The sequence below is a fragment of the Psammomys obesus genome, unplaced genomic scaffold (genome assembly GCF_907164565.1).
Source record: "Psammomys obesus unplaced genomic scaffold, mPsaObe1.curated_primary_1811, whole genome shotgun sequence".
In the NCBI taxonomy this organism is placed as follows: domain Eukaryota; kingdom Metazoa; phylum Chordata; class Mammalia; order Rodentia; family Muridae; genus Psammomys; species Psammomys obesus.
In genome coordinates this window covers 1,092,386-1,109,664 of record NW_026587216.1, presented here as the reverse complement: position 1 = coordinate 1,109,664, position 17,279 = coordinate 1,092,386, and the positions used below count along the sequence as shown (strand labels likewise).

Here is a 17,279-nt window from a genome sequence, read left to right as displayed (position 1 = left end):
ACTGACATAGAAAACGAGCCTAGAAAAATGGAAATAATTTAATTATCCAAGGTACATCTCTATCATGGAGTACATCTTTATCCAGTCATGGAATTGGAAAGCTCATCAGAATGTTGAAGAGATCAGAATGGAGAAAAGGGTTCTCTGTCACCTGCTCCTCTGCTCCACTGTGCTCTGCTAGCATCTAATAGCAGCTTAGGACCAATTCCCAGGACCCACCCATACTTATTTTCACAGAGTTTCTTCCACCCTTTAGCAGCAGCTTGCTCGCTGCTATGCCCTCGCCTCCTCAACTTCCGTCCTTCACTCCCCAGCAACAGGCTCATCAGGGGATGGCCCAGCAGCTGGGTTGAGCAATCTACCCATGCTGCTACTGGGACATGACTCAAGGAGGTCACAGGTGAAGGAGGTGACACCAGTTTGGAGTGCTAAAGAGACTGAGCCTCACGAAATACACCACGGCCATAAATCTCACCCTCCAGTCAGCCCTGCCCCTCCTCCCGCATCCACAGCTGACTGTCCTCCCTCTGACGTTTGCACCCTTTGGCTGACCTGTCTGGGATTTCTTTTTTTTTTTCCTTCCAGGCTGTCCCAATCGCTCAGGACAACCACCTTTCACCATAGGAGCCCTGAAGCTGGAGAGAGGGCAGGGACAGCAACTGATCCAGCCAAAGAAAGTCTTGAGACCCCAGTTCAGCTCAGCTTCTCCCCACTGCTGCTTCCTCATTCACACTATAGCTAAGTTCTCTACTGTACTTTTCTTCAGTTTTCATCTATTAGCCCATCCATGAATTCATATCCTTATTTCACTTTGTCCCTACTAGAAAAACAAAACAACAACAAAAACAAACAAAAACAGCTCTAAGCCAACTTTTAATACTGGGCTAATTTTAAAATTCTAAGCCTGCTTATACCTTTCCTGATTTATATTCTGTGTGCTGCCACAATCCCACTATTAGTAAGGCTTCACCCTACTCCATCTATAAAAACTCTTGACCAACTTGCAATTCAAGTGTTAGTTACATGGTATATCCAATGCCCTCCTGTAAAGATCGGGGTCTTGTCAAAAAAGCGGCCTTCAAGATAACCTTCTGTCCTCACAGGCTGCCTCACACCACAGTCCTCCTGTGAGGTTGAGGCTGAGGTAGTTTCGTTCCCATCTGACATGACTTGGAAAAGAAGGCAGGCAGAACAAGATGTACTAGAACCTAGACATCTACAATCTTCTAGTAACCAGAGGATTCCCTTCTGGGAATTAGATCTTGCTGACATTGCTCTTGCTATTTTGGGGTCTAGTACTCACTAAACAGATGAATAATTTAAATGGTTAATTAAATGTTTGCGTATACTTTGACAACACAGCCTGAGAGCATGTTTCCTCCTGTCCCTCTATCCGTCTGTGAATTACGGTGGAAGGTGTTCTGATGGACAGTGCTTTGCTTCCAGGGCCGCACTAGAAAGTCCAGCTTGAGGGATGAGAAAGCACACACACACGCACACACACAAGCGGTTCCTGTTAAGTGGCAAGGCACAATGCTGGAGTTTTCTAGCTAGCTGTGGTGGAAGTTGGATGTAACAAAAAGACAGTATTAAAATGTGTGACAGGAAGACTAAAGGGCAGGAAGTCACTTCCCTACTGGATCCGACTCAGCACTGAGAGGGCAGAGCTGTAACTATGGGAGCTCATGGGCTTTTTGACTGTTCCTCTCTGTGCCCTTTAACCACTAACAACACATGGAAAAACTGAGCTCTGGCTCCAATGATAGCTCCCAGGTAAACTAACCCTGTCCAAATTGGAAACCAATTTTGTTGTTAAATTTTGCCACAAAGCCTACTACGGTTATATGGTTCATTTATGGTTGCATGGTGTACATCCATTGGCCTAAATGTATTCCAATATGGCAGCTGCATCTTTTGCCTGGTTGCTGTGGACATACCCCAGTCCCAACTGTGCTTTCTATACTCCGGACCTGTTGCTGACAGGCTGAAGCGCTTCCTCTTAGGGTGCCTCCACACACACAGCACGCTGTTGCCTGCAGTAAGAGCTAGGGGATGCGGCTACGGGGATCACCATGCAGCAGGCCAGAGACTTGGACGGGAACTAACTTCCCAGAATCCCGCCCAACCGGCAAGGTCCAAAACACACATCATGTTTTCACAGGCTGGCAGGGGAAAACATTCAGATGCATCCTTTTTGGGTGGAAAAACCCAATAACGAGAAAGCTACTGATAGAACAGCCATAGAAGAAAACCAAAGGAAGCTGCTTGCAGGACCTCATGGTTTTGCCTGTGCGCAATTACAATTTTGTTAGGACTAACTTGGAATTTTAAGTTGTGTAATGTTATAGTAACTTACGTTATATGACTGGCTTTTCTGAGAAGCCAGTGTCTCCCAGTATTACTGAAAGACCTTGGGGTTCTAATCATGAAAGAAAAATGTGTTCGTAAAGGCAAGAATTGCCACGCTCGAGTCTCCAATCTAAAGTGAGAAACATTTGCTGTAAACATGTCACATGCTAAGTAGCCCTTCATGTGATCCTCCTACACAAGGGCACAGTGCCACTGAGTGTTGGATAAATGAACTCCAAGATGCCTCATCACCAAAATGAAATGACAAACTACGCTAAGAGTTAGGAAAATCACACACAAAAACCTCTGCAAAGTCAAGGAAGGACCTTATATCCAAATTAGGGGAGCCAGAGGCTGAGGAGGGAGGTCTGGGAGGAAATGGGGTGACACAGGTTTCACAGAAGAGGCAGCATTTCAGATATGCCTAAGAGGCTGGTGAGAGGTTTCTAACCATTTTGTTTCAGAACAAGCTTACTGACAGAAAACGTACAAAGACTGGACAGAATTCCCATATACCCCACACTCACCTTCTCCTATTACAGGCACTATACGTCATCACAATTACAGTCCCTGCAGTTGTCTTAACACAGTCATGACTGGGGTTTCCTTAGCTTTTAGGATGTCCCCCCTTTCCGTCCCAGGAACCCACCTAGGACACCATGTCACATGGTGACATGGCTCCCCTTGCTTGGGAGTTTCCTAATTTTCCTTGTTTGTGATAACCTTAACCAGTTCTGAGCAGCTCTGACCTGGCATTTTGTAGAATGTCACCGACTGCCCTTTGTCTGCTATCTTATTCCTGTAATTAGATAGAGGCTATGGTTCTTTGTATGAGGACCACAGATGCAAAGAGCCGGGTTGTTGTTGGTTGTTTTTTGTTTGTTTGTTTGTTTTTAAATCAGATTATATCAAGGATATATGGTCGATACAGCATGCATCTGCTAATGTTGACCTTGACAGCCTGGCTAAGGCAGTGCTGGTCGGGACGCTCACTGCAGAGTTAAGCCCCCACCCGCCGGATTCAGGCTGCACTACGGGGAAGAGAACCACTGTGCTGTGCCCGTATTTCCCGGATGGGGAATTAAGCCCTCTCTTCTTATGGGTCGAGCACCCACACAGGTGCCTTGGAGTGCTCCTGCCCAGGACTCTGTTCATGCTCTGTGTCATTTGCTCAGCTAGGGTTCTGTTGTTGTTTTCCCATGATGGGCTGTGCGTGTATTTGTTTTATAATCTGGGTCATAACCTAATATCACATTTTCTTGCTCAAGCTGTTCCCCCTCAGGCCCCTGCGTGTTCTCTCGGTGTACTCTTGCATCAGGCTGGTATGTCTTCATCGGGGGAGCTCTGTGTGTGGTCATGTCCTCACTTGCTGGCACGGCGAGGCACTCCAGGCTCTCTCTGGTGTATGACTTTGCCCAGTTCTCTAGAAGCGACTCTTTCTCTATGGAATTCCAATTCACTCTTCCAATGCGATATGGCAAATCAAAACATCAGAGATAGGTGTGCTCATGACACTGGGGGGGGGGGGCATGGGTGGCTGTCACTCCTCCAGGCTGACGAGGCAAGGGCGTACGTGTGGTAAGCTAGATGGCTATGATACTATAAGGTGGAATGGGCTGTGCTCTCAGCATGCTTTTTGGACATTAAAAAGTAACAAGAAGCGATGTGGCCGGGTTACTTTTGGTGCCATTCAGAAGGTGAGATGCACTTAGTTGTAAGGAAAACTGGATAGACTATTCTTTGCTACTGCTTTATGCATTTTTTTGCCAGGAAAAAAAAGCTAAGGGTTTTAGACACTCAAAAAACAACAAACAACAACAAAACCGCATGTCAGTTTGTTAGGATATATTTGTAAAATTCGAGAGAGAGACAAAAGGTGAACTCCCTGAGAACAGATGGAAAAAAACGAAATGCTGGCTTTGTAAAGGCCATGGCAGTGGGGGAGGGGAGAAGAGAAAAGGAAATATTACAATTCTTCCCCTGGGTTAGTATCAGCATCGCTGGGCCTCTGGTAGACACACATGAGAAGGAATCGTCATGGCGGCAGACCCCTCCCTAAGCCACCACCCCTAAAATAAAAGACCATCGATGCTCTTTTGTGGAGGGAAATAAGTGACATGAGGTCTTCAGTACCGACAGTGTCCCTGACTCGGCCTACCCAGCATGAAGCCATCACGGCCACGACTGCAGACTAGGAAGCAGAAGCACAGAGGGTAAAGAGGTCCACTTTATACCAGCAAAAGGCAGAGGGTGAATCTAGCCCAGACAAACGCAGGGGCCACTGCGCCTTATCAGTGGGTAGCCACGGGCGAACTCTCCCGCAGAAGTGGGACACGCTCAGCTTAAAGCCAGCATCTCCGTGTAATCACGGCAGAACAGCAGCATTTGCTCCTGATGCTGCTGGATGGCAACACTCAAGAGTCCGTCAGACCGGAGCAAAACGTGTGGCCCCTCCCACGCAAGTCTTCTGATTTCGTCACACATCTACTGTAACACAGAGGAGAGGAATCCATCGCTTAAGATGGAACATTCTGCTATTCAGCTTTTGAAATTGCTTTGAATGAAAACTTAAGCATAGAAGACACCAAAGCACACAGAAATCACAAAGTTTGAGAAACGCTAACTTACACTACACTAAGCAGAACAGAAATGACGCTGTAATAGGTTACTGAGAGGAATATGACACTGGGCTCTCCGAAGCTCACTTTCTAGATATAAAATTATACATATGTAATTATATGTACATACGTAAATACATATAATTTATAGAGCACTCAGTGTGTGCTTTGCACTATGCTGGACTTCGTGTACACTGTAGCTTATGCTCCCTCTCCTTCTCCCTCTCCCTTCCCTCCCTACATCCCCTTCTCTCCCTATACCCCCTCTCCCCTGTGTCTCCCATATTACATGCTAGGCTTGACCTCTCTATGTCGTGGTGGATGACCTTAAACTATTGATCCCGACACCCACGTCCTGGATGCTAGGATGACAGGCATGTACCCTGTGGCCCTGCTCAGGCAGTGCAGGGGCTTGAACCCGAGGCTTCATGATCATTAGGCAGGCACTCTGCCAAGTGACCTACATCCCAGGTCCGGCATCGAAGTCTTGTTTTCCTTCTTGCTACCGTGTTTATAAATGGAGATGCTGAGCTTTGGGAAGGCAAGGCTTGCTGCCCAAATTATTAGGTAGGAAACAGCAGAGCTGGAATCTGAAACCAAGTTCCCCTGACGACAAACATCTATGTTCTTTCCACTCTGCAGAGCTGCTGTAAGCACTAATAATGTGTTCTCTAGGCCAGGGAGTAAATGTCACTCATCTTCCTTACATAGAAAGTTCAGCAAAACATTTCTAAAAGCCAAGAATACCAAACAATAACAAAAGAAAATGCTTGGTATTTTCCACAGTACAAGATCATAAACCCATTATTACGCTAGCTGCTACGTCCAGTTTAACTAATGCCCTAGTGGACACCATGGACTTGTCTGATCTTTAGGAAAATATCTATGTGCACCCCCCCCCCAACTGTTACAGTTAAGAAACTGCTTTCCTATTACTGATCCCCACATGTCACAGAAGCCTTGGGTGCTTCAAAGCATTGTCTACCAGCCTTGTTATTTGGGAAAAGAAGTTGCCCAATCCATCTTTTAACTTTGGTAAATTCACTATTTTATCTCAGCTAAGACTTTTCTTTTGATTTTTTTAAAAGGGTGGGATACTTAATAATACTCTGCCATAGCAGCTACCATTTCTCTGTAAATCAAATTGATCAGTAATGACCCAAAACATCTGTGTAGTAATTGACTAATGCACTGAAACATAAAAGTGAGAGCTCTTTTTTTTTAAAGCTCACAAACATGAAAAGCTAGCACAAGAACTGAACTGATGATAATGTAGTTTTGTTTTTTTTTTTTTCCTTTTGGTCCTTAGTGTCTTGCTAAGTTAAAACCTTACCAGCCAACAAAGTGGAAATTGTCACCACATGTTTCCAGACCCGAGAGCTGGCCCTGTGGGTAAAGATGCTCACAGCCAGACCTGACCACCTGAGTCTGATTCCCAGGACACACATGATGGGAGGAGAAAAAAAATGCTGCCGCTTGTCCTCTCACCGCCAAACGAGTGTGCACACATATGCATACAGAGAGACACACACACACGTGTGTGTCCAAACTTGAAAGCATTTTAAACAAGTGTTTCTTTTTCCTATTCCTACTTAACAGCACAGGGAGCTTTTTTTTCTAATTGTCATGATATAAACAAGGGCTCCAAATCTTATATGCTCACTTTGAGGATCTAGATGCAAACTATAAAAGAAGCTTTACCAAATCCACCTTTGTGGAGAATAAGACACCAAACTCAAAATATCAAAGTTCCCAGTTTCTATAGCTAGAGAAGGGCTTTTCTATTAAAATGTATATATTTATTTAGGCATACACACAAACTCTTAACAATCCTCTTTTCTACATTTTAACATTTGAAGATTTTTAAACTGTCACCATTTTGACTTCATAAATTAAAATGCCTTTTCCAGCTAAGTTAGCTTCCTTCTTAATGGAATTTCAGTCCTTCTGAGTTATCTTATACTTGTGTGTGGGGCTGGAATATCTTAAGCCTCAGCCACAGCTGCGAACATCCCATCTTCCTTCCTGCAAGCCTCCTGGCCGGAAGAAAACCGTTATCAGCAGCCACAGCAAGTGCTGGCCTATGCTATGCAGCAGGGGGAGCCAGTGGGAAAATCTCTGAGAAAAACCTGCTCCAAAAGAGCAGCTTAGTTTGTATGCAAAGCAGAAAAACAAGCCAGCAATGGACCAAAGAGACAAACGGAGATTCACAAAGAAGTCATAACCGTGCGTGCAGAGCCAGTGCGAGTGCCTTGGAAATGAACCACAGAAAAACCTTAAGCCTCTTCAAAGGATACTCGAATCCAAACTTCAAGAGGGACCTTCAGCTTGAAGCCCAGGGCTTTCCAGCAGGGCTGAACTGCCAAATGGCCCCCAAAATTTGAGAGCAGAGACAAGTAACACTTCTAGGTTGATAGGCTTTATGGTGATTTCAAAGCGATTTTATCTTTCTCCTACAAACACCACTGCACTTTCATGGTAGACCTAGCAAAATGTGCATTATTAGGTCAGAAGGGTTGTTACAGGGTTTAAAGAGATGTCTCTGAGAGCCTTGAAGGCCCTCCTGCAGACACCCTCCCATCCTTAACTTACCTCTTTACATGTGTTTGTGCATTATCAAAGTATTCTGCATTTTAAAGTATTTTATTTCGAAAACATTTTAGCTTTGCAGAGTCTGTATTTTAAGGAAAACAGAGTGCCCCCAAAGGCATACAACATTATACATGTCCTGAATACTGGCAAGGCCAATGTTTCCAGTTCCCATAGAACAGAAAAGCACCAGAAATTGTCCTATCTAGAATTCTAAACATGAATTTAAGAAAAGCCTGCACTTCTTCTCAGAACTTCCAAATGTTCTAGTTATCTCTTTATCATCTATAGATAAAAGTTATTACAAAAAATTTATGACATGTAAAATTTCTATAAACATTACTCTTGGGCAGTAAACTAACAAAAGAAAATATTTGAGGCAAGAAAAAATTGACTTCAAACTCTTACATTACTCTTTCAAAAGAGTTATTATGCCCAGATTATGCTAAAGAAACTGAAGCTAAAAAGTTATATATATGGGCAGAGTGCAGGGAACTTTATGAAAGAAGGGGGAGATAGAAAGGCCTGGAGGGGACAGGAGCTCCACAAGGAGAGCAACAGAACCACAAATCTGGGCACAGGGGTCTTTTCTGAGATTGATACTCCAACCAAGGACCAGGCATGGAGATAACCTAGAATCCCTGCACAGATGTAGCCCATGGCAGCTCAGTTTCCAAGTGGGTACCCTAGTAAGGGGAACAGGGGCTGTCTCCGACATGAACTCAGGGACTGGCTCTTTGATCACCTCACCCTGAGGAGGGGGATAGCCTTACCAGGCCACAGAGGAAGACTATGAAATACAGTCTTGATGAAACATGATAGGCTAAGGTCAGATGGAAGGGAGGAGGACCTCCCCTATTAGCGGACTGGGGGAGGGGCATGGGAGAAGAAGAGGGAGGGAGGGTGGGATTGGGAGGGGCCTGGGGAGGAGCTACAGCTGGGAGACAATGTGAATAAACTGTAACCAGGTCTGTTCACCTCCAAAGCACTGAGGCCTTACTAAAATTGCCCTCAATTGCAGCAATGAGGTTCTGGGAGAAATCTGTATAAATCTTAGGCAGGTTAATGTGCGTTATGTGGGTAAATGCTGTAGATTTAATCACTCAAGTTAAATGGCATCTGGAATCTCTTACCCCCCCCCTCTCGTACAAGCATCCCACACGTGTTACACACACAGAGCTCTGGCCTCGGTCAAGAAATCCACCATATTCCTGCCCCAGTGCCATCAACCACATATGCACATGTGACAGCAATACAGAAAAATATGTCGTCTCTCAGACATCGCCTTAAAACTACTAATTATTTCAAATTTCTTTTATTGAGTTCTTTTAAATATGTGGATTATCTGCTAGCAGGCTTAAAGACCCGGCTCCCCGCCTCCTAGCTCTCAAACCACTTCCATTAGAAAAAGAAAATCATGTTCATTACCATTTTTAAAATCTTAACTTGTTATTAGCACATTACTGTGATTTTTAATATATTAGGAAAACAAAAAAAGTATTGTAAAACTTCCACAGAGGAGAAAACTTTCCTGATATCTGAAGGCAACAGAGAATGAGCCAAATACGGCGACTGAATATAGGGCAATAAATTTATCAACCCAAAAGCAACTTCTCAGGGTGATTCACTCAGACTGGTGATGCCTCAAGGAAGCTGCTCACATTGCCAGTCCAAACTGAAGGCAGGCTGTCACTCAGCCCTCAGCTGACCATATGTTCCGACCCACTTTAGTGCCGGGTGGAAGTGGCTTACTCCTGCCCTTGTTTAAGCAGAAGGGTGAGTTTACAACTATCACCAGGGGCTTTCTTTCTTTCTTTTTTTTTTCTTTCTAGGCTAACTTTGTCATCTCTGAAGGGCCATGCAAGTGGAACAAGGGTTTAGAAATGAATGAATCTACAAAGAAACAAATTGCTTCCACACTAAAAATTCAAACATTAGCTAACTGAGACAATGTAGGTGTAAAATATGCCGCCACAAGGCATGAGCACAGGTGAGTGCATTCTGAAAAGTATCCTCTCAGTTTATGTGTATCTCACATCAGCCCAGTTAACCCACCTCCCATATGATCCTGTAGCAGTTAACACACAAAGTCCCCAAACCTTCTGCGACGAAGATTTTCAAAAGACAAAACCCTGTACAATCTGAGAGTATGGAGCAATTACCGTGATGTAAAGTTTTCAGCTGAAGACACAGGTATGAGCCACTTCACAGTTGAAAAATCACGATATTGTTCGATCTCGCATCAATTATTAAACTCACATGCAGGTTTCAACATTAAAAGTATGGATTTTAGGGCAAGCGGCTGCTCAGACGCAGAAAAAGTATGGTCAAGCAATGTTGAGAAGGCAGGCAAAATGCATGCATCTGGCAAGGGGCTTTCAGGTTCTGATTTGTCTTTTGCTGCACACACACAAGAGAATTGAAGACTCAAGCCCATTGAGAACGGCCCACCCAGTGTTTAAGACACTGGACATATTCGGCACATGTTTTCTGCCTTAAAAAGCAAGTTATAAAAAAAATGACTCTTATTTCATAAAAGTAACAGTTTGTTAGTGAAACGGGAACAAGGGCACTTGCTGCTGCTGCGGGGAGCAGCAGACCCTGGAAGAAAGCAGTCACTGGTCATTCAAATGAAGAGCCAAGTCAGATTTAGAAATGAGGCCCAGGTGACAAAAATTAAAGGAAGAAGGGATGCTGATCTGCCCATCAGTCTGGTACAGACCGGTAGATGGGTGGGGGTAGCTGGGATGATACTTCTTTAGGGGATTCCCTTTAGTTTAAGGCCAACTTTTCACTCTAACAACGCTAGCTGTACAGAGAGAGTTACAGATTCAGGAAACCAGGCATTTTTATAAAATCTGCATAGGAAATAGAGCAGGTGGGAAAGAAACTGCACTGAGCAAACAGAACGAAAAAGAAAGCATCCGGTCACGGAAAGGCAGATACGGAGGGTAAAATGCCATAACCCCCCTGACCTTGTCCATAGGTGTCCCAAACTACAGAAACAGCTTAAAGAGACAACTATTTCAAATCGCCACATGTCCTTCTTGACTCTTTCAGCTGCTTGCATCAAATACGTAGGGCCAGCCACTCGTTAAAAAAACCACATAATCTCAATTGTCCCTTCGCAGAGCCAAAGACGTAAAGCACATGATTTTGTAGTTGTTTTTAAATGCAACCGTGAAAGTACTCCACCTTACCTCCTTAGGATACCTTTAAGGCCTTCGCCTGACACCAAAGGTTACTTCTCAGCCACCCCACCCCCCCCATTACTCCACTAACTGCAAAGACCAGCATCACCTTGGCCCATATGGCACAAATGCCCAGCTGAAGCCTAGCGGTAGCTAAACAACCTCGGAAACCTGGACCTGGTCTCCAAGACTGAAAGAGACAAAGGCAGCATGAGGACCCTTCCAACTTTGTTCCTATCTCTGTGAATGAACACAGGGAACAATACTTAAAGGCAAGGTACCCCTAGAACCAGAGACATGGGAGTGGAGGTTTCAAGTTCAGTGAACTCTTCCGAGTTGGAGCAAGGTAGGCGGTGGCGTCTTAGCGCCTTCTCGGGAGTCCTGCAACTCCCATTTCCAACCAGGACTCCTCATCAATCCCTTTGATAACTTGCGACGCCACCAGACCCTGCTGGGTTCCTGCTGCAAGGGCAAAATGTCACGAAAAAAAAAAAAAAAAACCTTTGTTCTAGAATGCTCACACTAGGTCACTGTCGCTTTTGTAGAATGTTTGATCTTCCTACAGGGAGGCATGCAAACGGCAACCTCCCTCCAAAGGAGCACAGCAGCTAACTTGCAGTGAGCATGACAAATTTCTCCCTGTATTTCCCCAGGCCGCGGGGATCGGTGATTCCCCAGCGTGGGAATCAGCAGTCTAGCAGCGTCACTGACACCGGAACCAGAGCAGGGCTTACCTTGTTGGAGGCCATCTCACTGACGGAGTGCCTGGTCTGCAGGGTCTCTAGCTGGTCCAGACACCAGTCCAGTTCCTCCAGGGTCTCGCTGGCCAGTTTCTGGTAGGCCTCCTCTGCGAAGAGACAGGGAAAGGGGGACTCAGTTCTCAAGCGCTTCACGGGGCCACCAGCGAGTTCAAGGGGGGCCATCCTGCCGTACCCCGCCATGCTCGGATGCCCGGTGCCCGCACATGAGGGCTGCTCCTTCATATTGCCGGGCCCGGCGGCGGCGCGCGGGGGGCTGAGGCTGTACTGGCTGGGCCGGGCTCCGGCTGGCCGGGATGCTCCAGCTTGACGTCGCGGGTCCGGCCTCCAGGGAGGGGCGCAAAGTGCTGCAGGGCCAACTTTGGCACGGGTACGCGGGCGGCTTCTCAGCGGCGGCCCGAGCTCGGGGTTCCCTGCGCTCGGATGCTGCCCCTGGTGGCGCGCTCAGGAGTGGATGGATGGTTGGATAGATGGATGGATGGATGGGTGGATGGACGGGTGGGTGGGTAGGGGGAGCCCGCCCCGCAGGCGGCCCCGTGGCGGGCGAGCGGTCCACGGGGGTCCGCGTCCCGCAGCCGCTGCTCCACGCCGCCGCCCGCCGAGCCCCGCGCGCGAAGCGAATGAATCAGCCGCGGCCGCCGCCGTTTCCTGTTTTGTCGCTCAAGTCCGCGGGCGGGCGGGCGCAGCGCCGCTCCATGCTGGCTTTCCGGGAACACTCCCCCTCGCGCCCCTCGCGGCCCCGAGGGCGCTGTCTGGCTCCCCCGCGACTCCTTACGAAAGGATTCCGAATTGCAGGAGGCCGCCCTCCTCCCCGCCACCTCGCCGCGGCATCGCCCGGAGGCAGCCGGCGCCGCCGCTTTGAAGCGCGGCCGGGAGGGAGGCGCGGCCGCGCGCTCGGGTGTGCGGCGCGGCTGTGGGGCTGTCGTGCACCAGGGCGACGGAAAACCCGGCGTGGAGCGCCCGCCCGCCCGCCTGCTGCCCGGGGTCCCCGGGGGGCTCAGGTGGGGCTCGGCCGGCACCCGGTGCGCAGGCGCGTGCGAGCGCGCACCTGCCCCGGAGGGACCCCGGGGCGCACGGCGGAGTCCCTGGCCCTCTGGCCCACCCAGCGCAGACTGCCAGGCCTGGCAGTCCTAGGCGCAAGGTGACTTAGAACAGGTACTACCCTTCCTGCGGGTTTAGGCTCTGGAGTTTTCTCCGGGTTCATGTCCCAGGGTTTAGGGTTTTCTTACTTGGAGGGGTAGGATTATAGGGATAAAAATCATTGCTACTGGGGTAGAGACTATGAGTACCCGGCCAACCCCTCTACCATTTGGTGGAAACGCAAACTGACAAAGCGTGATGTTGTTGTAGGGTCAGAATGCCTTAGAACTTGACAACAGTCTACAGTTCACCTTCAGAATTACCTAAGAGTCCCTTACTTTAAAGCAACAGCAATGCCAATGACCTTTTACACACGCCCTGTATGGGTGCGTCCTCTACAGAATTCGCAAGAACACCCTGCCCTTGGAGCTCCCAAAACAGACATTCTGGAAGTCTGTTTCTGAACACCATGGACGAAATAAACTATCGGAAGCACTGTGGGGGGAATGGGTTCTGTTGACAGAAGCTGACCCAGGGACCTTGGGCACTCTCCCCAAACTAATCAGTTCCAAAATGGAACAGCCGAAGAAGGAGAAAAGTCGAAACCCCATCTATCCTACAAAGCGGTCAGAAGAAAGGAAAGGCCTCACCTGAAGTGGTGTCCCACTTTTTATCTTCTAATCTACAGTATTGTGGGGTAAAGAAATCCTGTCCCAATGCATACTCCATTAATTATCAGGTACGACAAAGAATGTCGTGGGTTGAGTCTCAGGACTCTAGGATTTCCCTTAAATTTATAAAAATTTCAGTAACTTTCAGAGTGTTGTTTGGGCTTGCTTCTTGGCTTGTCCTTTTCCAAGATTTTTTTTGAGCTGTGTGCTCTTCATTGTGCGAGCTGTGAATTAAAATTTGCCTCTTTTATTGCGATTTTCCACATTCACAAATCTCTGTAAATAGACCTTAAGTCAACAACTGCCTAAATCTTGCCCAGGTGAATTGAAATTTAAGGCTGATTCCTTTTTTCTTTAACAAAGGAAACAACCTCAATGATAATTGTACAAGGAAAGTATTAAATATTTCATCTATTTAGTTTTTCCCAATTGTAAAACTATAAAATAGTACATGCTTCCTATTTAAAAAAAAAACAAACAAAGATACAGAAACATAGAAAGCCTTTTGTAGTCCCACACCTAAAGAGCTGAAACAATAATTCAATATTTCAATATACTGAGTCCATTTTATGTATGCGTAGAGAGTTGTCCGGACATCATGGTAGTCCAGTTTCGCTATTGCTGTTTTCCTCCCTCTACTATGTAAACCAGGCGTAGGGAAAATTGCAAGATGAGATTAACGTACAGTCACATGAGTTGTTTATAGTTTGTACATCCAGTGTGTTTAGAGGCATGGCCATTGTGTAGAATCTGCCCCTGCCCTCTTTTCAGTTATCCAAAGCCAGGCATCCTCTATATATCTTTTAGGCTTGATGTTCTGTATCTCTGCCTCCTGCCAGCCAATTATGTCAAAGCCTGAGTTCCGGGGGAACTCCCAGGATGTAAGCATGTACCTGACTCCACCTTTACTATCTTCAGGAAAGTTTCTTGCAGTCAGAAGTAGAACTCAGACTTTGGACCCAGCAGAATATGGCTCCATGTATTATATTACAGTCCTCATTTTAAAAAAAAAATATGGTACAGTAATTAGGGAAAGTTTCAAGTTAATGCTTCAAGACACTTAGACATGGGATTGGCTTTTAAGGGGATGGTAGAGAGACATGAGGAGCAACTGATTCCACAAGATCCATTGCGTCTTCCAATCCTGGCTTTGCCATTTTGACTATAAGAAATCACATACAAAAGTTCCAAAATCTTCTACATGGTCTCTATATTCGAAGGATGGAATTGCCCTGCAACATTTGCACACATTGGTGAGAGAAAATTTACATACAACAGAATAAAATCATCGCTGGAATAAAGATTGGTTAAGTTGAGAATTTACTTCTTGCAGACTTCTAGACTGAGGCACTGTGAATAGCTCCAGTTCTTCAGGGTCCTTATTAAGTCTTCACTTTCAGGAATTTTAACCCCAACTGTTCTGAGACATTGAGTAACTGACCTTTACCTCCCTCCTCCCCTGGGCAGGGTGGGGGGACTCAATGTGGAGCTATCCTACAGGAAACTGAGTCACCACACCAAACAACACACCTAAATGTCATCTGCAGCTAGCTGGACAAAAACAGCGAGCCAGTTTAATGCTGTCCTTTACCAAGAACCCACATTGCATTCATGAATAAAATGCCCCCTAGGGGGCCGTATATGCTGTGGCCCTACTTAAAAAATATATGAAATCTCTTTTTATTTAACTGCCCCAATCTTGCTTAACTTGGGGAGGGAGTGAAAGAAAACACTACTGGCTAAACTCCACATGGACTGGGAAAGGGCTGTGTCACAGGCAGCTGAGGAATAGCATGAGCAGTGGTGTTCTTCAAGGCACCCTGAGCTGTGCAATACCCATGCGTCTGCTCTAACTCTCCTGGGGTATAAGTAATACTCAATATTTGTGGGCCAGCGCTTGGCTTCCGTCATAGTAATATGCGCAAGGCTTCCCCTGACCCATGGCCTGAAAGCTTGCCAAGGGCTCCAGGAGACGATGCTGAAGCAGCAGCTTGAAAGGGAAAAACGCCGTCAGCTCGGAGCCACAGCAGTTGGCTAGAGGCTGTCGTTGTCTTCTTGTGAAATGTTGGACCCATTACTCTTACCCACAACTTACTGTGAGGTAAAAATATCTACGCTATGGGACATGAAACTTGGTAAATGCTAGCTGGTTTCTTTGTCAATATTTGTGGGGCTAAAGGTTTGTGTAAGTCTGTCATCATTCCTAGAGAGGCCTACTGCTAAAGAACAGGTCAGACACACACACACACACACACACACACACACACAGAGAGAGAGAGAGAGAGAGAGAGAGAGAATGAAACACAAAACAAACTTTGGGTACCATTTGCTACTCTCCATTTAAACATTCATACGGAATGGTCACAGCTGACTCTGATTGTTTTTAAATTAAAACAAAGACATCAGGCAGCTTCTAAGAGAAAATGTTCAAGCATGCCTTTTTAATTAATTCCAGCTGCTCATCAGCCAATCCCCCACTTAAATGTCGTTTGTTCCTAAGGGAAGGATTGATAGGGCACAGAGTAGGTCGACTTAGGCACACACATGAGCTCACACTCCTCGGCTCAGCTCCGCTACAGGAAAAGATCCGTGCAGGTTAGCCCTACCTTTGGCTGACACACTTTCCCCCCTTTTATGCATTTTTATCTGATGGGAAATACATGAAGGCCTGGATTCCCTTACAGTGTATCTATGTAACGTGTTGAAGCAGAGTACCGGTGGCAAGCTGCCCTCATTTTCTAGGATATTCCTGGCTTCAAGTTCTTGTTTTGAAGTATTTTTAAATCGCATAAAAATATATAAACTTTCACTTAATGCTCCAAAAATACATTCAAAGCGAAGATGTGTGTAATTCTGTGAGTTTTTTTTTCTTATTTCCCTCTAGCTATGATATTTTTTTTTCTAAAGCTGACAGATGCTCTAGTAGAATTTCGCAAATGGATTGAGTTCTATTAACTTCTACTCTGATCAATAACTCAGCACTTATAAGGCACTATGTGTCATGAACTTTGTTAGAGTTCACAAAAACACAATGAGTGTATGAGTGACACTGTCCTTTATCAGAAGGAAGACTAGAGACCATCACTGATGACAGTTTTACCATTGCACAGAGTACAAAAGGACGGAAGCTCACAGGCTGTGGGACAATAAAAAAGGGATTTTTTTAAGTCATACTGGACACAAGCAGGGCAGGGAAACAGGACAGGAGCCTACCACAGAGGGCCACTGAAAGGCTCTACCCTGCAGGGTATCCAAGCAGATGCTGAGACTCATACCCAAACTTTGGGCGGAGTGCAGGAAATCTTATGAAAGAATGGGGAGATAGAAAGACCTGGAGTGGACAGGAGCTCCACAAAGAGAGCAACAGAAGCAAAATATCTGGGCACAGGGGTCTATTGTGAGACTGATACTCCAACCAAGGACCTTGCATAGAGATAATCTAGAACCCCTGCACAGATGTAGCCCATGGCAGCTCAGTATCCAAGTGGGTTCCCTAGTAATAGAAACAGGGGCTGTCTCTGACATGAACTCAAGGGCTGGTTCTTTGATCACCTCCCCTAATGGGGGAGCAGCCCTACCAGGCCACAGAGGAAGACAATGCAGCCAGTCCTAATGAGACCTGACAGGCTAAGGTCAGAGGGAAGGGGAGGAGATCTCCCCTATCAATGGACTGGGAGAGGGGCATGGGAGGAGAAGAGGGAAGGAGGGTGGGGCTGGGAGGGGACAAGGGAGGGGGCTACAGCTAGGATACAAAGTGAAGAGACTGTAATTAATACAAAATTAATTAATTAAAAGAAGAAACAGAATGTTATGGTTAATGTAGATTGTCACAAATCACCCAGGACATTGAGGAGGTACACCTTTGGGCTAGTCTATGTAGAAAAGGACTTCTACAAAAAAAAAAAATAAATGGCTAGGAGCCTTCTTGAGTGTGAGGAGCATTAGACCATGAGTCAGGGCCCCAGAGTGAATAAAAAGGGTGAAAAGCAGAAAGCCAAATGAACAACAGCACCAGAGGAGTCC

The 17,279-nt window shown here is 46.2% G+C and overlaps 1 protein-coding gene across 3 annotated transcripts in view; it reads right to left on the bottom strand.

Moving 5' to 3' along the window:
* Positions 1-17,279, bottom strand: part of Pde4d (phosphodiesterase 4D) — a 678,798-nt gene that overhangs the window by 34,889 nt on the left and 626,630 nt on the right. For 2 of the 3 annotated variants that reach the window (XM_055603448.1, XM_055603449.1), the window contains exon 6: positions 11,482-11,594. In XM_055603448.1, coding sequence (XP_055459423.1) covers positions 11,482-11,594 — 113 coding nt within the window. Of the gene's footprint in view, positions 1-11,481; positions 11,595-11,680; positions 11,750-17,279 lie in introns of those variants that run through there. The other variant, XM_055603451.1, reaches the window with a different exon arrangement.